At 45.5% G+C, this 23,605-nt stretch overlaps 2 protein-coding genes and 1 long non-coding RNA gene across 3 annotated transcripts; all 3 read right to left on the minus strand.

Annotated features, from left to right (window-relative positions):
• Positions 1-4,060: 4,060 nt before the first annotated feature.
• Positions 4,061-15,715, minus strand: nploc4 (NPL4 homolog, ubiquitin recognition factor). Its single transcript, XM_047031717.1, has 17 exons — positions 15,563-15,715; positions 14,092-14,172; positions 12,921-13,030; positions 12,524-12,763; positions 12,387-12,435; positions 12,006-12,100; positions 11,790-11,913; positions 11,510-11,689; positions 11,146-11,232; positions 10,198-10,269; positions 9,934-10,060; positions 9,085-9,245; positions 8,359-8,430; positions 8,101-8,193; positions 7,679-7,795; positions 6,715-6,817; positions 4,061-6,585 (listed from the first exon to the last, which is right to left on the minus strand). The coding sequence occupies exons 1-17, from the start codon at positions 15,575-15,577 to the stop codon at positions 6,422-6,424; spliced, it is 1,890 nt and encodes a 629-aa protein (XP_046887673.1). The 5' UTR covers positions 15,578-15,715; the 3' UTR covers positions 4,061-6,421.
• A 2,152-nt stretch (positions 15,716-17,867) lies between these two features.
• pde6gb (phosphodiesterase 6G, cGMP-specific, rod, gamma, paralog b) lies at positions 17,868-19,777 on the minus strand. The gene is made up of 4 exons (XM_047031809.1): positions 19,680-19,777; positions 18,546-18,770; positions 18,403-18,443; positions 17,868-18,269 (listed from the first exon to the last, which is right to left on the minus strand). Exons 2-4 carry the CDS (start codon positions 18,689-18,691, stop codon positions 18,193-18,195), a joined length of 264 nt encoding a protein of 87 aa, XP_046887765.1. The 5' UTR covers positions 18,692-18,770; positions 19,680-19,777; the 3' UTR covers positions 17,868-18,192.
• Positions 19,778-22,265: 2,488 nt separating this feature from the next.
• Positions 22,266-23,425, minus strand: LOC124475313. Its single transcript, XR_006956909.1, has 2 exons — positions 23,230-23,425; positions 22,266-22,989 (listed from the first exon to the last, which is right to left on the minus strand). It is a non-coding gene; the product is annotated as an uncharacterized LOC124475313 (long non-coding RNA).
• Positions 23,426-23,605: the final 180 nt, after the last annotated feature.

Here is a 23,605-nt window from a genome sequence, read left to right on the forward strand (position 1 = left end):
AAGCGCGCTGACGTGGATTTCTGCATGCATATAGGTTTATGTTTTCGGTTAAACACTTTTACAAGCGTTGATTGGGATACTGTGTTAATTTTTCCGGAATTATTAATCTAAATGAATGCACTGACTAATGAAGTAAATTGTTATAACTCAAACTTTAGATTTTACTGGGGCATGTGCTAACTGCAGGCGTCCCTTATTTTTCTGTATTTCTGTATTTTATTATTGGCCTCTGCAAACTCAGAAACCCAGTAAAGATGCTGTTAGGTTTAACTAGTTTAACTTTAGTAGTTAAACTAGTACTATGAACGCAAGAGGCTATTGTCTGAACTAAATGCCAAAAGAATAACAATCTTCTCAGTAAAAGGTCACTTCTCAGCCGTTTTAACATTTATGTCTATAAACGTACTAGTCACTATTTTGAAGTTACTAGTACTTATTCTTTAGTTACTAGTAACTATTCCAATAGTTACTAGTATCTATTCCAGTTTTACTAGTAACTTTTCTTTAGAAACTATTAACTATTCTTTACCGCTCAAAAGATTGTTGGCTGCCCTCTCCCCGCACTGGGAGACCTACACAGATCCAGTCGTCTCAAGAAAGCCCAGAACATCATAAAAGACACTTCTCACTCCAAGGGACTCCCTGTTTGAAATGTTGCCCACAGGCAGACGGTACAGATCAATCAAGGCAAGGACAAACAGACTCAAACACAGTTTGCTTGTCGCCTACAGGCTATATAATTCTGACCGCGATGAGAAAAAAACAGCTTCTATTGCGAGTGGGCCGGACAAGGATAGCATGTGGTTGTCTGCCTCATGCTTATTCATTAGAACATTTGAATGAAGATATCTCCAAACAGATTCTTACTAGTAACTATTGGATTAGTTACTAGTATCTATTCCAGTTTTACTAGTAACTACTAATTAGATACTAGTAACTATTCTTTAGTTACTAATAACTAATACAATAGTTACTAGTACCTATTTCTGTTTTACTAGTAAGTTTCATTGGATACTGGTAACTATTCTTTAGTTACTAGTACCTAATCCAACAGTTACTAGTATCTATTCCTGTTTTACTAGTAACTTGTTACTAGTAACATTATTATTGTTACTAGTAACAAATGCGTTTTTACTCGTCACTGCTTATGACGAGTAAATTGACTACTTGATAGTAACATTTAAAATGTTACTACTAAAATGCGAATAGATACTAGTAACTATTGGATTAGTTACTAGAAACTAAAAAATAGTTGCTAGTATCTAATGAAAGTTGCTAGTAAAACGGGAATAGATACTAGTAACTTTGGATTAGCTACTAGTAACTAAAGAATAAGTACTAGTAACTTTAAAATAGTGACTAGTACGTTTGTAGAAATAAATGTTAAAACGGCTTGCCATAATTCTCTGTATCAGAAACGTACATGTTCATGCATGTTATAAATTCATGTTCACAAAACAGCACTATTATGTTTTTCGTTTTGAAAACCCACAAACATTGCAGACTTAATCAGACCGCAGTTAATTAAGTAGGCCTATAGCCTATAAAAGGCAAAACACAAAAATATCTAGAAAGAAGCAATCATTTTATTTTGTTTATTGCAGTCTTTAAAACAATAACAACCATCAAACCCGGCACCACATTCATACCATAAATGTATCCACTAACTCCACCTATGAAAAGAAAATAGATTTGCTGCCACCTAGAGCTTCACTGCAGTTATATAAGTTGTTCCAGTGGTGGTATAATTAAGGCAAACAAGAACATTTTACAAAAGAAAAATAAAATATAGAAAAATATATATATTTACAACTTATGTCAAGTGTTTATAACGGTGGGTGATTTTAGTGAGATTAAGAAAGCTATAGTTTGTGTTCCACCACCACGGGTTCGATTGTCATTCCTTCACACCTATGAACCATCTGGCTTCTTAACTCTTCGGACGACCACCCTGTTTCTGCGTCCAAGTGGCCTGGTGCTCTCACTGGCTAGCATGGTGTTCTCCTCCCCAGCCGGACGTGGCTCTCCCCTGGGAGACGAAGGGCTTCTCCCTGCCCTCACGTCATCTACGAAGGCCTCCACTCCCTCGAACTTGGAGGTCAGCTCTCCGAGACGTTCCTTCAGGGCGTTGAACTCCTTGTAAAGATCTCCCAGAGCATCAGACAGGGGGGGGATCCTGGGGCAGTGAAGCAGACACGCCACAGAGGGAACAAAAGAGCAGCAAAGTTTTGGCACCTGACAGGATAACTTTTTACAGATTTACGTCTTAGTTATGGAACAAGTAAAATACAAATCGGGGTTTGTCATGAACAGAAAAACACCAACACACAAGTTAGCACTCACCTTCCATAGTCAGGCAGCACAGTGCTATGGTCATTGAGGAGCAAGTCTTTGACTTGGGTCATGATGGCAAACTTCCAGTTGTCTAAGACCAGGGTGAGGTTGGCACATCCTCTAGTGTTCACTTTCTCTGCTACAGTGGCAACAACACAGATTATTTGTATTAAAGTTTTTATATATAGTTTACATATATGACATTAAGATGTTTTAGTTCCTAAAATATCCAGCATTTCCTAGTGCAGGGGTCGGCAACAGGCGGCCCGCGGGCCAATTGTGGCCCGCCAGCAATTTTGTTTGGCCCGTCAAAATATTTCCAATAATGCAAAAAAATACTGGCCCGCGGACCAAGTTACTTGCCGACCCCTGTCCTAGTGTAACTGTAGAGCTAGCCAGGGTTGCTGGCTGTCCTTACCCTCAGAGCGATAGTCCCATTCAGAGCTCTGTTGTCTCCTCTGCTTCTGCGCAGAACACAGAGCCAGGAGGCCCATGAGAGCCAGGACCGTCTTCATCCTAAGACCACACATCCATTAAAACACAACGACACGGGCACTAACAGCCCCCTCTGCATCACCCGGAGGAGTTACCTGCGTTCCAACAGGGTATAGAGAGCCCCTGTCCAGAATGAGCATATTTATTCCAAGCTACAGAAGACAATGCCAACACTGTGTGAGAAGGAGGATGTAGAGGCATACCTGATAAGCTCCTGGGGTTGTAGGCTAGGCTATTCCCACAGAACAGAGTGGTGAAGAACGACAGGCACCCCTGCTTTTATACGTCCACCAAATCCCCCTTCCTCTCTGAGGGCGTGTCCTCCTTGGAAGGGAGAACATGAGGGAGAACAAAAACAACGAAATAGCTTACAACTATAAATACTTCACTACATGACGGCATAAACATTATATAATTGTATAAGTGTAAAGTAATCGACAGGGTGATTATAAACACCTCAAAGTCATTGATCTGATAAAAATCCTTAGTTCTCTCATCAGTCATGTGTTCCGGTGTTGCCTAGTTGTCACTCAGCTAAAACGCTCCGAATCGCCCTACTGACTCACAGGAACAGAATACTCGTGCCCAGAAGCACGAGTCGACCTCAAGAGAGGAGTAGCTAGTGTTGGGGTCCGTCACGGTGCCCTGGGTGGAGGTGTGGTGCGAGAGCTCACCTACACAACAGCATCTGGTTTTCATCTCCAGCCTCTGGAAAGAGTCTTGTGTCTATGGATCTGATCAATGTGAACAGCATGTGACCTCCCTGTGACACGCTGGGATACCTCATGGAGACAGCAAAGAGGACGGCAAAGAGGACGGCAAAGAGGACGGCAAAGAGGACGGCAAAGAGGACAGCGGTCTTGTGGGGAAGATAAAGTGGCCAGCTACATAGACGACCGGAACATGTTGAATTTAAAACAGGTGGAACCAAATGGAACGTGTAAAATTCTGAACCGTACATTCCTGGTGTATTGGGGTGTAACAGCCTTCTAGAAACAGATACCTGTCAACCCAATAGACTTTGAACACAGGGCATTTCATGGGTCGTAACAGTAGGTTGCAGTGCATGGTGGGAATAGTGGGTAAATGGCGTTTGGCAAACAAAATCTAAATGGCATAGTTGAGAATCCAAAAGGGATGCATAGACAGTGCATTCTGCATGGAATGGCAGGGCTGGCTAGAGCAGCTGAAAGCATTCACGATCTGTCCACAAGCAATCAACAAAACAACACTCGTGTAGGTTTTTTTTATTATTGTTTTACTGGTATTTCTGTAATTGAAAACTCAAATCCAGGTCTACAGCATAGGTTTTCAGGGTCCCCTTCAGATCTGAGTGGATAGTGAGGACTTCATACATTTGCCATCCTTAGCATGACATCAGATAATCATTCAAGAACTCACAAAAGGGAGGGAGGGGGGGGGGGTAGAAATGGGCAAAACAATTTGTCAACCATTCTCAAATTAATCTACAACTAAAAATATATACTCACTTCTTCAATGGAATTACCCTCAAGCTCTTACAACATAAATAGCATAATTTGCATCCCGTAACCCCCCTCTCGACTTAACGGGGCAGTTTCCGCTATATCACCCCGATAAATGGAAACTTTCAAGTGACAGGTCTTGCGTCTAGCGCATCTGCAACACAATGGGTCAAACCACTTCAGTAAATACTTGGAAGGCTGGATGAAGATGAGGTATCCTGTAGGATAATGCCTGATAAAAATGTTGAAAACTCAATTTCACTGACCAAAAAAAATAACTGAAAAGGTTCTCTTTGATACAACGTAGATTTCTTTCCAATAGGCAACCTGGGCTTTGAAGAGTCTTTCAATCACTGAACGCTGATAGAGTAAGTGCTTATTTTAAGTGTTAAAGAAACCCAGACATTACATTGCTCCTGTTTAACTGTTTTGAGAAACCAACGTCTTAAAAAGTGGGAATTTATTTATTTAGGGACTCGCTTTTGAGTGGTGGTATTAGTGCTCCATCCGTGCACTCTCTCCTCTCACCATCTCTCTCTTTCTGTCTCACCATCTGTCTCTCTCTCCTGTCTCACCATCTGTCTCTCTCTCCTGTCTCACCATCTCTCTCTGTCTCACCATCTTTCCTCCAGGTGCACAGCATGTTGGTCTGATAAAACAAACTCAGCATCAGGGTATCTTTCTCTTCCCAGATTGACCTGTGACCCCTGGCATTCTGAGAGGCTTTGAAGGCAAAATGATGGAAACCCATAGGGGCCCCCCATCATAGAAAACTCATTCTCTACGCTTCAGTCCTCCTGGACTGTAGCCAGACAGAAAGCGGGAAGGGGGGGGAGGAGGAGGAAGGCAAGGAAGAAGGGATGAAGGAGGGAGAGAGACAGATGGCAAAACTCCTGACCCCAAAAAAACTCTCAAATGGAAGCCATTCAGAATGAATATGGTAATAAATGATGACCAGCAACATCATCATGAAGCGCAACTTGCGCCAGTTCAAGTTGAGACGCACAACCCGAGAGTGATGGATTCAAGTCAATCCACTGGGAGCATCAACATCAATCCCCACCCCCAAAAAAGAAAAATGTCATAAATAACCCGGGAGGAAATGCCTCAATCTCACATCACTGCTGCAACCAAAAAGCTACATGAAAGGTTAGTGGAGCACCTGGGCATGTTGTCATGGCGAGAGGGGGATATCTGGGGGGGGGGAGGGGAACATGTGATTAGTTTCTGGGATTCAGCTGCTCTAGAACTGGACTGCTGAAAGACATGACCTGCTACAAAGTCTCTTTATAACTGTGTGTATTTCGAGTTTATTGGTGAGGGAAGTGAGTTCTACAAAAACCTGACTGAGCAAAATAAACCAAACTGAAATTAAAGTCTAATACAAAGTTAGTCCCCACCCCCCCCAAAAAAGAAAAAAATGGCTTCATCTGTAATTAAATAACAGCATCATTCCTCAAATGTATATTTACACGACAGCCTTCCAGAACAAGTGGTGAGAGAGGGGCACTGGGGTGAGAGAAGAAGAGAACATCCATAAACTACAGTCTTTGTTGTTGTCCTGCATCACAGCAATGTTTGTTTGGAGCCGTGAGAGGTTCTACTGAGGGCTGTGGGAAGGAGGAGCCTTCTTCTCCTGCACACGTCCCAGCTGGCATCACGTCCCAGCCGGCATCACGTCCCAGCTGGCATCACGTCCCAGCCGGCATCACGTCCCAGCCAGCATCACGTCCCAGCCGGCATCACGTCCCAGCCGGCATCAGGATCCACTGGAGAGAGCACTCTTCACTTCGACATTGTTGGATTTCGGTGTAAACGAGTGGCTTCCTTTAGAGCTTTGTTTTTCTTTTTTTGTAGGCCGTACTGAAGCCCCAAAGCAGTCTGAGAGACGGGAGAGACTGAGGGCTGAGGGGCGGGGCTGAGGGGCTGGGCAGGTTCAGAAAGGAGGAGACATCCGATCTCGCCACTGGTCCTGGTGCGCTGATGTCGTTGCCGCAGAGAGAGAGAGAGAGAGAGAGAGAGAGAGAGAGAGAGAGAGAGAGAGAGAGAGAAAGACAGAGGGGGGGGGGGGTTAAGGAGGGCATGAGGCAGGGAGGAGGAGGGAGGGTTTAGCTGCGAGGCAGGCTGCACATCTCGCAGAGCTCTGTGCCAGGTTGGTTCATGAAGGTGCAGTGGAGACAGGACCACATGGCCGAGGAGGAGGCCGAGGCTGAGGGCCCCCCCCCCATGGCCCCGTACTCCTGAGGCCCTGGAGGCTGACCTCCCACCGTGCCTGAGGAGAAACCAGAGGACACACGTCACACACCAATCCATGACAGGTTCACCATGGGTAGAGGAACGCAATCCAACTAACTATCGCTGCGTAAGCACAATCCCAGCCCGGCCGTGTATGGAGACTTACTGCACAGCTGCTCGATGGTGGCCCACTGCTCCGACTTCTTCCAGGTCTGCGCCAGCTCCTCGTTGGAGGTCTTCACAGCGTCCAGCAGGAGCCCCATGCTGTCCTGAGGGTGGGCAGAGAGGAACACACTCAACACACAGGCCCTGAGGCTCACAGCCTCCATCTGAAGTCCACATCCTCTGGCCTCTATAGAAGGACCACATCCTCTATAGAAGGACCACATCCTCTATAGAAGGACCACATCCTCTATAGAAGGACCACATCCTCTATAGAAGGTCCACGTCCTCTATAGAAGGACCACATACTCTATAGAAGGACCACATCCTCTATAGAATGTCCACATCCTCTATAGAAGGTCCACATCCTCTATAGAAGGACCACATCCTCTATAGAAGGACCACATCCTCTATAGAAGGACCACATCCTCTATAGAATGTCCACATCCTCTATAGAAGGTCCACATCCTCTATAGAAGGACCACATCCTCTATAGAAGGTCCACATCCTCTAGCCTCTATAGAAGGTTAACAGTCTCTGTCAGGGCAGGTCCAGCTCTGTGTGGTTCTTCCATCACTTTGTGGTGACATCATATCGTCAGTGTGGTTGTTATCAAGACGCCTCTTAACAACTCAATGTTTGTTTCTGTTATGCAAGCGATCCGCTTAGTCACCTACAAAACTTTGTGATGTTTGGCGATGCCAAGTAAACAAACTCAAGCCCTATTCCAAAGGGAGTTTATGGCAAGTCTGCACCAGGGACTCAGAGTCCCGGGCCAACTGGAAACAGAAGACAGAGGCTAAACATCCTGACATCTGGAACACTAAGCACTTCCACGCTCAGAGAAACATGTGGTCACAGCCTTATGCTGCTGCTACGACACTTCAAAACAACATACACCACTAGCACATGTACTCATGTAGTGTGTAGTGTGTGTGTGTGTGTGTCTGCAGGCGATCAGTACTCACTCCGAGGGGCATGACCTCGTTTGTGACCAGGAAGAGGAGCAGGTGGAAGTCAGAGACGATGTCCAGGAACACAGTTGAGGTGCACTGGGACAGGTATGTAGCTAAACTGTGGAAATCCTGAAACACACACACACACACACACACAGTCAACACAGATAACCCAAGCAACCATGGAGAGCATTTAAGCCGATGATTCATGTTGCGTAAGTAATGGAGGCAAGCTCAAACTGATATCTTTTCTCCAGCCAGTTAGCTCAAGATGACAAATATCACATATTTACAGGCCAGAGTTTGAGCCTCAGCACTGACAATCAGTCCAATCATTTCCACTCCAATTGACATTTACATTACACGCACAAACCCATATAGCTGTCTGGGATACGGAGTACATACAACAGGGTTTTAGTTCATGTCTTAAGTACCTGTGTCTCCCCCAGGATATCGCGGTTCTCTATGGGGAAGCGCTGTGTGGAGCTAAAGGTGTACTGGGGGTCCTTGGGGAAAGTGGTGGTTATCTGCACCAGGGGAAACAGGAAGAAGAAAGATGGCTGTATTGGAAAGCTCCTTGGGCCACCATGACAGGGCAGGAAACATGAGGCTGTGTAACATTGGCTCTGTCAGTAACATGATCCACATCCTCCTCTCTAAAGGAGACCTTGAACATGTTCAGCCCGACTCACGTCTATGATTAGGTACTCCACAGGAAGGGGCCGGGCTAGATATGTGATGTCATTTCCAAATTTATCCCTGTCCTGATGGATGAGAGAAAAAAATAAACATCAGTGAAAGGTCACAGTAAAGGTCACAGTACAATCACAGTAAATACATATATACATTATAAGTGCATCTCCACAGAGGAGCATGTCCACAGAGGAACATGTCCACGGAGGAACATGTCCACAGAGGAACATGTCCACAGAGGAACATGTCCACAGAGGAACATGTCCACGGAGGAACATGTCCACAGAGGAACATGTCCACAGAGGAACATGTCCACAGAGGAACATGTCCACAGAGGAACAGCCCTGGCCCTTGAGAAGTTAAACTCAGGCACCGGTTAATTCCCTTGTTTGATCCCTTTCTGGAACGAACTCTTGAGGCATGCACAGACTACTGCTGCCTGCCTCTTCCTGTTTCCATTAACAAACTGCTCCAATAGGCAAACCTCAGGACAGGTCTGACACAGCGCAGGCCTGGGCTTGTAGCACACTGCCTTGTATACACATGAACGACCCACCAGTCCAAATGAGACACGTTGAAAAGACAGAAACGCTAATTGAACACAACAGAGAGGACGTGAGAGTGTGTGTGACTGTGTGTGTGTATGTGAGCGTGTGTGTGACTGTGTGTGTGTGTGTGTGTGTGAGCGTGTGTGTGTGAGCATGTGTGTGTGACTGTGTGTGTACCTTGTAGAAGACGTCGGGTACGTATTGCTCAGTGCTGGACTCTTTAGCGTAGCCCAGCTCCGGGGCGTCTCTGCAGGGAAGCAGACACTCGTCTCTCACCAGCGCCATGCACTGGTTAGACACCTGGTAGCCCTCGAAGTGGACCTGGTTATCAGGCCCGCCTGGAGACACAGCAGATAGGATGTAGGGAGTCAGATGGCTGAGTGGTGAGGGAGTCGGGCTAGTAATCAGAAGGTTGCCGGATCGATTCCCCGCCGTGCCAAATGACGTTGTGTCCTTGGGCAAGGCACTTCACCCTACTTGCCTCAGGGGGAATGTCCCTGTATTTACTGTAAGTCGCTCTGGATAAGAGCGTCTGCTAAAAGACTAAAATGTAAATGTTAGCTCCTGTCAACATTGACAGCAACATCACAACCCACTGACTACAAAACAAGCATGGGAAATGACTGTCATAGGGAAGGGTAACAGGTTGGTCTTTGATAAAGGGTTTGTAGGTTCATTTCTCAGTGAGGGTCTAGATTGGCTCCGTGTGACAGCTTTGGCAGGGCTCACACACACAAGCACCTCTCAAGTGTGGAGCTTCAGTTTCTCCATTGCAAAAGAGAGAGTTCATTATTGGCACTGTTCGTTTAAAAATACCTGAAGCGTAGAACATCAGTCTGGATACATACTTAATCTGCCAGAGCAAACACAACCATGTTGGCTTCACCCGGCCAAGGCTTGGAATAACCTGCTCTACTGGCCTTCAACCAAAGTCCACTGTGTAACATGCTGCTGTGCAGCCATGGAAATGTCTTCCTAAAAGACAGCGAAGCTGAAAGAGTTGAAGGAAGGGGGTAGCTGTCGTACCGGTGGCCACCACCGTGAAAAACTTTGAGCCGAAATGTCCGTCTGGGGAGAGTCTGCAGGGGTTGGCCTGCTGGTTCTGGAAGTGTCCAGCCGTGATACACTCCTCCGCACTCAGAAAGTAGGAGTCCTAAGGTAAGGACACACACACACACAAATGGATGAAACAGAGAGCGTTACCTTCTGAATCCAACTGAGGTGTGACTCTCAGCATGGTGTCTCAGTGTCAGTGTGCCCTGTGGATCTGGGTGTGCGTCTGGGTGTCACCTTGTTCCTGGTGTAGCGGACCGTGCCTATCCTGGTGTCCTCTGACAGCAGGTCTGAGAAGATCCATCCCACCTAGGCATCACATGAGAGACAGGACAGCAAGTCAGTCCAGCATCACACAAGACAGGACAGCAAGTCAGTTGAGCATCACACGAGAGACCGGACAGCAAGTCAGTCCATTATCACACGAGAGACAGGACAGCAAGTCAGTCCATTATCACACGAGAGACGGGACAGCAAGTCAGTCCAGCATTAGGAGGGGTCCACTGAACTGGCCCATTGGTGCACTTGTGGTCTAAACTTCTTTCGGTAATGCTGCTCGTTTCTGATATGACATGATTAACTGAAAGCTCATTATTCAATAAATAAATACATACATAAGAGCAACACTAAAATGTTTCCTGTTGGCATAATGTTCTTCAAGTCCATGATGTCACAGTTCAGCTGGGTCTCATTGGGCCTGGGGGGGGGGGGGGGGGGGGGGCATATGGAAGTTGTTTCCTCAACTCTCTGAAGGGGGAGGAATTCAGAGAATGCCCCTATTCTAGATGATTGCCTTATGGCCCCTAAAAGACAGTTAAGGGCAGGTAAATGATGGACTACAGAAGCTTGGTGATGCATGTCTCTGTCCAGAGGGCTTGACAGGGTGTCCCTGATGAGGCTGTGGAGGCTGGGAGACAGAGGGCTTGACAGGGTGTCCCTGATGAGGCTGTGGAGGCTGGGAGACAGAGGGCTTGACGGGGTGTCCCTGATGAGGCTGTGGAGGCTGGGAGACAGAGGGCTTGACGGGGTGTCCCTGATGAGGCTGTGGAGGCTGGGAGACAGAGGGCTTGACGGGGTGTCCCTGATGAGGCTGTGGAGGCTGGGAGACAGAGGGCTTGACGGGGTGTCCCTGACGAGGCTGTGGAGGCTGGGAGACAGAGGAAAGGAGCCCAGCCGCAGACTCACCTTGCGCAGTCCCAGCTTGGCAGCGATCTCCTCCACAGCTGCAGCTTTAGGGTCCTCCACCAGCTCCAGGCTGTTCTGGGTACCGATCTAAGAGAGAGCAGGAACCCACGGTTAGGAACCGCCGACAATCCCCAGACAGACAGGGGCTCGTTCCAACCCTCCCAAGAACAGCACGAAAGGGCAGCATGAAACTGTCAGCGACTGAGGGTTAATGAAAACACTTCCGTTACCTCGGGAGACATCACAGCTTGAACGCAGTTTACACGAGCACTGAGTTGACTTTGAGCGTGCCTCTACTGCCATCGTGTGGTTCGATCCCCTTACTACAACTCCTGTCCCCTTGAAGGCCTGGCGCTGCGCTCACCTGTGGGGGTTCGTAGATGGCGGCCACCTCAGCCCTGATGCCCAGAGGGATGTCTTTATGCTCCGTGTACCTGCCATACAGGTACCCCATCCTCTGGCTGCCCGTCTTCCTCCAGAAGTCCAGGAAGCGGTCGGCGATGGTGTGATTCTCAAACATGATGTTGTCTACATGTCTGTATTTCTGTAAAGAAAAAAAACGACAACAAAGACGATGGGTTTAAACCCAGGCACTTCTTGGTTGGTTGGGGTTGTTGAGTGTGTGTGTGGGCATGCGGGCACACCTGTCTGTTGAGGGTGAGGGCACTGGGCTGGCACTTGGTGCAGATGCCCTCTGGCCAGGGAGGGTGGCCCTCACAACCAGACTTGATCTTACAGCTGATGTTCTCCAGGGCGACAAACTTCCCTCTGGAGAACACAGGGGTTTAAACAGGGAGGTTGGTGTGAATTTGGGACTTCCGGAAGGTTCCCTGGGGAACTTGATATGTGGAGCCACTCACTTGTCAGCTCCGCCCGTCAGCTTGCGGATGTAGGCGTGGAATGACATGTGCTTGACTGGCGGGTCCAGGTGGTTCAGGTAGTCTTCATCAAAAGGCTGGTGGCATATACAAGAAACTATAGATTACTGTGCAAACGTCTAATCATAATAATCCAAAAAGTAAAGAAACAATACTTAAAGACATAATGAAATGAAAAATACATGAGACAAAAAAGGAAATATGTAAGAATATTTGTGTAAAATATGTTGTGGCACAAGCCTTTCACACAGTACTGTATATCACTGCAAATGCCACTATTCCAAAATGTATTGTTGGCCACGTCCAAAACACACTAGTAGAAGTTTGATGGCAGCAGATGAAGAGTAAGCGCCCTGAACCTACCTCTAGTGGTACACAGTGAACACACTTCCCCATTGCACCATGCCGACACCTGACAAGAAAAGAACACACAGGTCCCTCTGTTGATTCCTGAGTAACTTTACATGGGAAGATACATGCAACACACATGTCCTACTTACAGTTGTGGATCTTTATTTCGGTAGATTTTGCCCTCCTGCTTGGCCAGGTACTGGTCGATCTCGTCTTCGGGGATGTGGGCGGCGGACTGGGAGCGAGACATGGAGGATGCCGAGGAGGAGGATATGGAGGAGGAGGATGTGGAGGGTAATGATGAAGAGGAGTGAGGTGTGGCCACGTCCATCACCTCTCCAGCTGGCCCTGGGGAGCCCGAGGGATACAGGAACAGCATGTCTCCATGCCTAGACAGAGAGAGAGACAAAGACAGAGAGAGAGAGAGAGAGACAGAGAGAGAGAGAGAGAGAAATAAGGGAGTTATATGACGCGCGAGTGTGTGACTATTGCTATAGTAGGCATGGGAACTAGAAGGCCATGCAGCTGTCTTTCTTCTCCACTCACTTGATCTTGAGCAGACTGAGGGTCTTGTTCTGGGACAGGATCTCTCCCGTCTTGTTGCGGTTCAGGTAAATAGAAATGCCATTGGAGTTGAAGCCAAACTCTTTGGCGACCTGGAAGGAGAAATCATTAAGACGTGTTTATTCCTGTATAGCTAGGAGAAGGTGATGTGTACCGTGACCGGGTTTGAAGCACAACCTTTACGACAGTGGTCTGGAGCCTACTATTAAAACATCATCGACCGTGACAATCCACCAACATAAGCACATCCTCTAATTAAGGAAAACCTCACTCAGGAGCCCCCCCCCTCCCCCCCACTGGTGAAAAAGCAGCAGGGAGCTCTCCTCCCTCCCCATTGGTCCCTTAGCTCTCTCCCCCATTACTGTACACAGCCAGAGCTCAGAGGTAATAAAAACAACCAGCTCAACTGATATGCAGCATCTCCCCTCCTTTAAACAAAAGCACATGCATTATTAATGCCACGTTGCCACAACACTTCTCCAATGCTGTTGCAGCATGTGAGGGATTCACTGATGAGGTCATTCCAAGTCCATCATCTTCACCACAGATAGGCCGGGCTTGACATAGCCTCTCGTTTTTTGCCGTTCTTCTGCAACAAATTTGCATTCATCTAATTTACCCAAAGAGGGGCAAGCTAGAATGGGGTATGTAATACAATTCTGACAATGTAACAACCCTTTCTGGAAGGCTCTCTCAGGGGGGTTCTAAATCACTACCTGGAAATCCACTAAGCTTGTGATGAGGCTATATTTAACTGCTGTTCAAAAGGCATCGCACACAGGTCCAGGTCTATCACACGCACGCACGCACGCACACGCACACACACGCCTCTGCTGAGCCTTGTTTCCAGCAGAAGTGGCCTACAGTACCTTGCTACATTGAGCAGCTTACACGGTCTGAACTCTGCAGTGTCACTCTGCTTCCTGCAGTGACACACGGCTCCTTTCATGCAGGAGCCTCATACATAAATCAAACACAGACACAGGCCTAGCCCAGGAACCAGGCCACACTAGCTCACAACGCCAAGAGGTTATCGCCACCAATACTGAGAGATCAGACCATGTGTGGGTTTATGGCCATGAAAGTGACTTGAACACTGTTCAAGTGAAGCACAGTGCTCTGTGCTTCAAAGAAAGACTATTTTCCCCCTTACCTTCTTGATGAAAGCAGATGCTGTCTCCCTCTTGGTGGATGGAATTTTCCTCATCCCATCCGGAGACTGAACCCGGATAATCTGCAACAACACAGCAGAAGATCCCTATTATCAACTGTGAGGTTGCTAGAAGATCTGCCTATATACAATAGCTAGAACTGGTAAAGCTTAGTTTGTGCTTTTTAAATTCAGATGCAGCTGCACCTTAGTGTAAATGGAGAGGAAAGTAAACAAAAACGAACTAGACTGTTCTGTGACAGCTGTCAGTTCCAGGGCAGTGACAGTGCATAGAAATGTGTGTGTCAGGGGGGTGGGGAGGGATAGGCCCGTGACAGTCCGTATTTTAGTATAGTTACACACAAAGTCATCACTTCATATACATGTGGTAACGTTGGGCTATTTGTACAGGGTATGAGATTATCACAACGGTCTATTTTGAGTTGTTTCGTCACTAGCAAGTCAGCGGGAAAGTTGTATTTTTTATTGGTTTGGAAGCAAGGACTACTCGGTCTTAACTTGCTGTTGAAAAGTAAGGGTTACCCATGGGTTACCCATTGCAACAACGAAAAAAACATCGATTAAATTGCTCGGTTACCAGCAGCATCGTAGAACACTCAAATATACATGAGCAGAGAACATGAAGCGAATGTTAGCTAGAAAGCTAATCTACTCAAATAGTGGGAGCAGCTACTTGTTTTTTTCACCACAACACCAATTTTATTTAGCGTGCTTAACTTAGTCGGGTCAAGTTAGTTATCGAATAGTTAAAATGGTCCTACTACTTGTTTTGTTTTTCGTAGTTAGGTGCCTGTATGCCAAAGAACAGCTCACTGCATTTGTTCAAACCCCATTTGACAAGTTTGTTACTTATTTTTAAACGGAACAAGATAACCTGTCACCTAGCTCATACAAGTAAGTTTGCATAAGTTAGCTAGTTAGGTGTTTGTCCATGTCCCAACTCATAGGGTTTCGTAACGACTGACCATCTAGGGTCAGTAGCTAGCAAGCTGTCTAGTTGAGCTAACGTAGTGAAGCTTGACAGCTGTCTAGCCAGTTCATTGGCTGCCTACACTAGCATATTGTGAACTAGCTAGCTAGGTAGCTAGAAAACAATCACCGCACAAAGTGAAAATGAATGTTCCTTTGTCATGCATACGCATCCAGGCATTTTTCAAAATAACTTAAAATTATCAGACAACATATCATTTCGATTTCAAACCATATATTACAATGTATCACTACTGTAATATTAAACAACAACGTACTGACTAGGCATGTTTAAGAAGTATTTCTGACTAAGCTAACAGCTATACTGCTGGCTAACATTAGCCTTTAGGGCCTGTCACTTGCACACCAGTCTGCTAGCTTAGCTAGCTAGCCAGGCTAATTCTGCTGCCTCATCACTCCGGACGACTCTTCGGTAACATTTTGTGGCGTAAATTACACACTCTACTTTCAGTGTAATACTTACAATATTTTCAGCCATGTTGAACGGGTAAATGCTCCCGAACTATATCGTTGTGTAACAACAAAGACAACGAATTTAGCGATTAAAATTTTACTGACTAGCTAGAGTCAACGAAACTCCATCCCACAACTCAAACACCGGGTGTTACAGGCTTGAAAGTCCTAGTCGTCACTTCCGGATTCAAACGCTTACTGTTAACAATTGTTCCGCCACACCAAAGTCCAAAACCGTTGCAGTCCAGAGGTACTTTTTAGGTCATACGACCATAATTAGTTAAATATACTAAATATATTAGTAAAATGTAGCTGTTATCGTTAATACTACAATCAAGTAATCAAAGTTTACTAGAACTACTATTATAAATGATAGTTTGTGATCCATACTGAAATAATTATGTTTGCTATTAAATTTAAATAATTATGCGTACATATCTTATCAAGATTCAGACCCGTTAAAATGTACGGCAAATACATTAAATGACTTAGCCTGGTAAAAAAAAAGCCACTTTTGCATAAAGTCTCAGCAACATTGCCAATGTACTAGATGAAGAGGGTCACTTAGAACAACATTTTACAACAACAAAATAAGAAAACAAAGCATGTTGTTTTTCAATTTTTTTCAAGCTTTATTTTTATATCATCCTGTAGAGAGGTTAACATCTGTTGATATTAGTGTCTGCAGTAGCTTCATCCTTCTCATCCCATTCTTCCCAACCATTTACAGGAATTTAAGAAATTGGTCTGAATATGTTAGTCACTTTTGATCTGAATCTTCCAATTAATTCCTTAAGTTTGCATATATCTCTTAAATTATGTGTGTGAGTAATCGGCACAGTGTGATGTGGACCGTTTGGGGGAATACACTGTAAACTATAACTACGTTGAAAGCACAATCAACCAAGACGATAGGGAAATTATGATGACTTCACTGGATGAAGTCTTTGAATGACAGATGAAGAAAAGATGATGAGAAAAGAGGTTTCACTACATGAACAAACAAACATGATGTGCAACTACAGAATGATCTGGACTCAAAATTACGATAATGAATGAATACAATTACATAATGATAAGATGAACACGCAACAGAAACAAAAACTTTACGTATAGTGGACACAAGACACGATGCCAACATGCGATGGCCAAAGAAAGAGACAAAGGGAACAAAGTCAAAATGATAACATGAAATAAATACATGCAGTTGAAATCAAACTAGATACAACGTACACGTTTACATTGTCATCAAGCTGTGATGAAACGATACACAAATGAGATGGTTATGAAACTACAATACACGTGAGCAAACACAATGATGGAGTGATGATGATCGTTATGATGGAATGAAATGGATAGAAAACTTAGATGGACAACAAACAAGATGACAAGGTCCTCTCATACGTGATGACGACCCTAAGAAAAGATAAAGCATACAAACACAACACAACTATTCCCCCTTCAGCCTCATTGCTGATAAAGTGATGAACAGAGATCTGAGCTGTGTCTTTGATGAAGAGACCTGGTTACTTGTAGCATTGGTTACTGTGCCATTTATAATCACCTTCATCCATTTTTTCAATGGTTCTTATTGTAATGAGGAGACCAGCTGGATACAAAACTGCCAACAACTTTTTAAAGCAACTATCCCTGAGAATATTTAGTTGCAAGTTAAATAATATCGTCAGAGATTTATCATACAAAAGATAGAAAATAGTTGAAAAGGGGAATAACGATACGAGCTGTAATAAGTGTGAGGGGATGTTAAAATGTTTGTCTCTTGCAGAAGTTGAGTGTGTATGTAAAACGGTGGGTTAGACTGAGAGAGAGGTAGGGGTGGGGAGACTGATGGTAATCTGTCCAAACTGACCCTCTAAAATGATTACGCTCAGCAACTGGCAGCAATAGTCCCATCTCTACAGGACTGTGATTTTATGTTTCTGTATTCGGCGTGGATGACAAGGCCTCTGTGATGTCAACAGAAGCACCGAAGCACGTGACATGGGAACCCACCCTATTCACGGGTCGCTCACTTGTTTGATCTCACATTGAGGCTGCATTGCTTGTGTAAGTTTCATGTTTTCTTTCATATGAAGAAGAGGAGTAAAAAAAGAGGGGTGGGAAAGCGCAGTGGGGGGAAAAGAAAGGAGAGCGGGAGAGAGAGGGAGAGAGGGAGGCAGAGAGGAGGGAGAGAGGGGGGCAGAGAGGAGGGAGAGGGGGAGAGAGGAGGAAGAGAGGGGGAGAGAGGAGGGAGAGAGGGAGAGAGGAGGGAGAGAGGGAGAGAGAGAGGGAGAGAGGAGGGAGAGAGGAGGGAGAGGGGGGAGAGAGGGGGGCAAAGAGGAGGGAGAGGCCTGCTGGATGTCTGAATGCAGATCTTAAGTCCCAGAGATGGATTGCTAAACATGGCAGATGAGTTATATGTGAACTGAGACTGCAGAAATAAAATAAGAAACCAGTTTGGAAAGAGAGACAGTAATTTTTTGTGCATCTTTTTCAGCTTTTTTCTATTTTTGTCAGTGTTGTAGTTCTTTACTGCGGACAGTTCCAGTCCATCCCAGGTGACGGGGTAGTGGAGGCCGGCCCGAAGGAGATGGATGTGGGCTTGAACGCACAGAGGATGTGCGTCCTCAGACGGAGGCCCTAGATGATACCATACTGGGCCAGCTCGTGGAGCTCCAGGTGATTGAAGGCCTCCCAGGGGCAGATGACGGTGATGTCTGGAGATCAAACCCAGATGTGTCAAAACAAGTACAACCGGAAAACAAACATAACGCTTTGTGTGTGTGTCTGTGTGTGTGTATGTATGCATATGTGCGTGCGTGTGTTCACTGTGCGAATGAGATAACTTACCTGTGCCTAAGCCCTCCATTCCAGGGATGTCATCGCCAAAGCTGTGGAATAGAAAACAGTATCAAATCGTATCCAAATCGCAAACAGCTATCGTCCAATGGGCTTGCTTGTGACATAGAAGGACCAGAAGCGCTCAGCCGTACCCCTGGATCCCCTTCTTTGGGGGCTTGCTCTTGAACTGGCGAGTCTGCCTCTGCTTGAACTTCGGCGGGCCCTTGCGTGGTGTGGCAGGGCCGCCCGTTACCCGGGTGGCCGATTTGATGTCTGTCTTTGGAGGCTCAAGATTCATAGTTAAAAGTGACGTGGATGTGGACGCAAGTTGGTGGCTCTTTCAGACCCCTCTGAGTTGTTTGTCGTCTTGATGATATCTGTTTTGGGAATGAGCGATCAGACGTGTTCTAAAATGGCTTATGTGCCAGAATGTTACAGGTGTTTTGTTGCTAAATAACAGCGATTGTTTCACAGACATTCAAACTTGCATCTGTTATCTGACACAGTAAAATGTAATCCCTTCACTAATCTGATGAGCACTAAGGGGATTTAGATTCATATTTACTTGTAACTGGGTGTCTGAGGGACGTACCTGGGTGTGGGTTACTTGGATGACCCAAATCTGTAATCCCCAGATCAAATTAATGAGTGCCCCCAGCTTCTTAACAAGACAGCAAGCAACACTTGGCCTAATCTCATTACAGCAAGGACAACACAAAGAAAATGCTGAGCATGCACTTGGGGTTGTTAAATCCTCTCAATTCGCCCTCTAACAATGACATTGTGAAATCCGTGATGCTTTTTCCAAACGATGTTTTGTGTTAAATACAATCATTTGAATGCCATACATTTTGGTATTGACTAGCACAATCAGTCTGCCGATTCATGTGAGCAAATTCTGATATTATTTTCAAGTTTTGCGTTCAAGGGTTAAGTTTTTTGCTCATCCAAAAGCTACTACTGACTAGAACAATATTTATCATAATACGCAATTACATCACATGACTTTTAAAACATAACTTTGAAACCTCCAACCTCAAAACTGAAGTGTTCAGACTCCAGTTATCTATCAGAACATGCACAGCTGAACAGAAGCATCTTAATAGTTTACAGCCAAGAACAGTCCAACGCTTAAACTCAGACCACCCCTAAAACCTTCTCATTCACAAATGATTCTTTTTTCCCACTACTCACTACTCAGTCTCATCTCTTCTCTAGACGAACAGCTGAGCGTATCGAGTCGTGCCATTGGTTCAGGGTTCAGATTGGGAAGCCAGTATACTCACGAGCTGCTTGGGTGAAGGACAGCCAGACGAGTGGGACTGAGCACAGAGCTGCTCTCTCTAGCCGACGCTCGGGTTCCTATGCTAGGCTTGCTCTGAGGGCCGAGCAGGGCACAGTGGTCCTCTTATATCCCTGGCCCATCCAGAGGGAGGGGGCCGCCTCCCATCCTTGATCCCCTGCCAGAGACACCTAGGGTGGGGGGAGGGTGGTGCTACAGACGGCGGGGGATGTGGACGCTGGTTAATGAGAAGGATAAAGTCGAAAAACAAATGCAAGGTGATGACGTTGTTTATTTTTACTTTTCTTTTCATATTAATCTTGGCAAACATACTGTATCTATTTGTGACTGAAAGTAGGCCTACAGACCTATATTCCAAGATGGCCAACACAGAAATTGTGGGCGGTCTGTCTTTGAAATGTTCACGTTGCGTGTTCACTGGCAATAGAAACTTTGTAAAAACACCACGATTTCTCTAATTACACAGCGAACATGAATCACTCACATCTCGACAGTTGCAGCAGTGAAAGGGAAGGAGAATATCCTCAGACGAACAGCAACACGCCTAAAATACCTCACCAGCCCCACTCATGAATATCTGTGTAAAGCAATCATCATCTCTAGCTTGTGTTTTACAGGCTAACAGCAGTGTCAACAACACCATCCCCACCCCTCAGCAATTTCTCAGATTGTCTTAATTCGATGGCACATGGTAATCCTCCAGCCAGTGCAGTGCTCTCCCATTCAGATTTGAGCTCCGCTACTTCACCCTCAGATACTTTTCACATTTAGGACAAGGGCATGCTCCAAGGCTACATCCCCCCTCCTCTATGCTACATCATTTTATGGCTTAAACTGGCTCTTCTTATAGTTGATTGTTATTGGGTAAATCTGGTCCAGATGGATTTTTTCGCCTCATTAAACTGTTAGTAAATGTGCGTCCATCCAAAGCCAAAGACATTACAAGTGACAGACTCCAGGTGGTTCTGAGACATCCACAAGTCCAAAGTCATTGTGGAGTTTTTTTATTGACATCATCCCAAGACATGCACTGTGCTTAATCCTCAGTGGACATCCAGTATGGACACAGTTTAGGACTCAAACTAAGTTGGTTTGAGGTCTGAGTAAGTGGCACGTGAGGCGTGAGGCCTTGTTGTTTTGGTTGGGGTCATTACAGCCCTGGAGGCACGCCTGTCTGGCTGTGTCTGATGACCTCTAAACTCTCAGAAGGATCGCACACGGGACAAACATGCCTCGCTGTTCACATCAGCTTAATGAAGGGAGAGGGACAATTCTGGGGGAGTCTGGGCAAGAGTTCAATCAATACACCAATCAATGCCAAACATAGAGATATACTGTTCTGTGTGGACCTTCGTGCACTCCAAATATTCTATTTTCCTGAAATTCAATACTCTGGAAAAGACTAATTGGGAAGTCATTCCCACTTGTTATAATACAGAATAGGCAACCTCTGAGGGTTAAATAATGTCAATGCAAATGCAAAGCCAAATTCATAACCTTGAATGCGGGGGTCAGATGGCTTAGCGGTTAGGGAGTCAGGCTATTAATCAGAAGGTTGTTGGTTCAATTCCCAGCCGTGCAAAATGACATTGTATCCTTGGGCAAGGCACTTCACCCTACTTGTCTTGGGGAGAATGTCCCTGTACTTACTGTAAGTTGCTCTGGATAAGAGCGTCTGCTAAATGACTAAATGTAAATGTATGAATATGTATAAGTTAAAGTCATTGTTCAGACTTGTGGATTGTTCAGCAGACAAGCAATAGCTGGATGAGTGTAAAAGAGAGCAGTTATTTCAAAGGCATCAGGTTCATCCTGATTGCCGTGACGTATTTCCAAGGTGACACGGGACCTCAGCTTGACTGTTTCATTTCTCCATCACGTCAGAACCTTTCGTCAGGATCACTGGAGAAGAACCTATCTTACGTATAATCCCCCTACATAACCCAGATCAAGCCCTTGAACCGCGGGATGGCATGGGCCACTGTGAGTAATCAGGACTACATTGCTGACTCAAGGCAGTGAGATCAGTGTCCCTGTCACCTACAAAAGCACCCCTGTGCCTGGTCAGTTTGACTCAGAAGCGCTGCTGAGTCAAAGACTTCACTGACGTTTAGCGACGGAGAAGTCCTGCTGTTCGATCGTTCCTGATTACCCAGAGTATTCTTGTGATTGGTCGATAGCGTCGCAGCCTGTGCCAGTCTGTGCACGCGGAAGGGGTTTTAATTCAGGAATTTATTGGCAAAAACACTGAATCAGCCTAGATAGAGTCTGCATGTGTTTACTCCACAGCACCCCCACTGGCTATACCAGGAATGACATGCTCTCCTCCCAAAGAATAAACAGTTTGGTAGAAGACAAAACCACAACCCTCTGCTCCTCTATGAACACACATCTGAACTTCCTGTAACTGTACAGTTATGTGCTTCATGTTCTGCTCCTGCATGTCATCCCTCCCTCCCTCCCTCCACTCCTGTCTATCTGGGTCACCTCAGCAAGTTCAAACCTGTCAAACACACAATCTTGAGGGCTACTGGATTCATTCTTTCAAGTATATATTTAGAAGAAAATGTACAATTCATAAATACATTTTTAATAAAAACGGAGGAAACATGCATTCAAATAAATATAAAATATATTAACATCCATAAAATATGTTTTGTGCGTGTTTAAACTACAGTAAAAGTATGCATTTACAGTACCCACCATATTGTAGGCATTTTACTGCTAATAACATTATGCAGAATGTCTGATATGTTGTTATAAAAGTATGATCAAACTTAATTGGAGGGTGAAATCTGGCTTTCTTTCAGTGTCCAAAACAGGAAGCCCCTAAAGACAGGGAAACCCATATCCTGTTTCAATCCAACACACAACAAACTCACACAAATACTAAAAACGATCCACCTAAATCAAGGCTTTTTCAACATTCTGATTTCCATTTTCAGGTAGGCTTTAAGGTTTTCGTCTTCGACGTTCTCCTCGATAGCGGCCAAAGCCTTTTCGGTCCCGTCGCTGTAATACTTCAAGAGCTGCTCCGCGTGCTCGATCCAAACACAGTTGTGACAGCCACTCATGCAGCAGTGAGCGGGTGCTGGCGGTGGACCCTGGGGGTCTGAGGAAGCGGTTGAGACGGTCACAGGCTGGCTGTTTGGGGGTGAGGTTTCGAGGGCCGCTGTGGTGTGTGGATCTGGTCCGTGGCAGAGGCTACGGACAGTTCCAGTGTGAAAACATTTGGTTGGATGGAAGCAGCGAGGGACCTGCTGTCCCAAGTGGAGCAGGTATAGGATACACAGCTGGAAGAGACGGCTGATGTGAGACGGGGCAGATGTCGCATGCGGTAGTAACACACACACATTTTGAATAACATTCTTGTATGCCAGCCAGTGTGCACTAACACTGTGCTCTTACAGCCATTCACACAGTAAGAACATCGACTGGCTGTACAGTATGCTGTAGCTAACTGTAACTAGCCAAGCTACAGCAGTAACCAGACAGGTAGCTAATATTAGCTAAATAGCTAGCTAGATACCAACCTTCTGTAAAGATGACGTTGATCTCACGACATGTGCGCTAAGACGAAACATGATATATGTTTATGTTTCTTTACTACATATCTGTATATTCAATGTCCGAAGTAATGCACAATCTGCAAAAGTGTCGCCCACTGATTTGAACTAGTAGCTGTCTGCTTAGAGGCCATGTCATGAGTGAACTATGACCCAAATCTACACTATAAACAATCATTGTGATTCGTTGACACAAAACCAATAGCCAATCAAATCAAGCGTTGTTTTATTCCATGTCGGCCAATTGAAGCCTTTAGATCATTTTAGGGACGGCCTCTCTCAAAACCGCTGTTTTGACAACTGTCTCCAGTTGGTGGCAGTATTTTAACATTAATCAACCGAA

The sequence above is a fragment of the Hypomesus transpacificus genome, chromosome 13, assembly GCF_021917145.1.
Source record: "Hypomesus transpacificus isolate Combined female chromosome 13, fHypTra1, whole genome shotgun sequence".
Lineage (NCBI taxonomy): Eukaryota > Metazoa > Chordata > Actinopteri > Osmeriformes > Osmeridae > Hypomesus > Hypomesus transpacificus.

What these genes read in the sequence shown, in the direction of transcription:
- nploc4 (XM_047031717.1), bottom strand. An exon ending in CATCTGCTTTCATCAAGAAG is followed by an intron (nt 13,031 to 14,091) that starts GTAAGGGGGAAA and finishes TTCTCCTTCCAG; the next exon opens with GTCGCCAAAGAGTTTGGCTT. An exon ending in TTCACTGTGTACCACTAGAG is followed by an intron (nt 12,101 to 12,386) that starts GTAGGTTCAGGG and finishes ATATGCCACCAG; the next exon opens with CCTTTTGATGAAGACTACCT.
- pde6gb (XM_047031809.1), bottom strand. Translation starts at nt 18,691, where the DNA reads ATGAATCTTGAGCCTCCAAAGACAGACATCAAATCGGCCACCCGGGTA. An exon ending in CCAAAGAAGGGGATCCAGGG is followed by an intron (nt 18,444 to 18,545) that starts GTACGGCTGAGC and finishes TCTATTCCACAG; the next exon opens with CTTTGGCGATGACATCCCTG. An exon ending in AATGGAGGGCTTAGGCACAG is followed by an intron (nt 18,270 to 18,402) that starts GTAAGTTATCTC and finishes TTTGATCTCCAG; the next exon opens with ACATCACCGTCATCTGCCCC.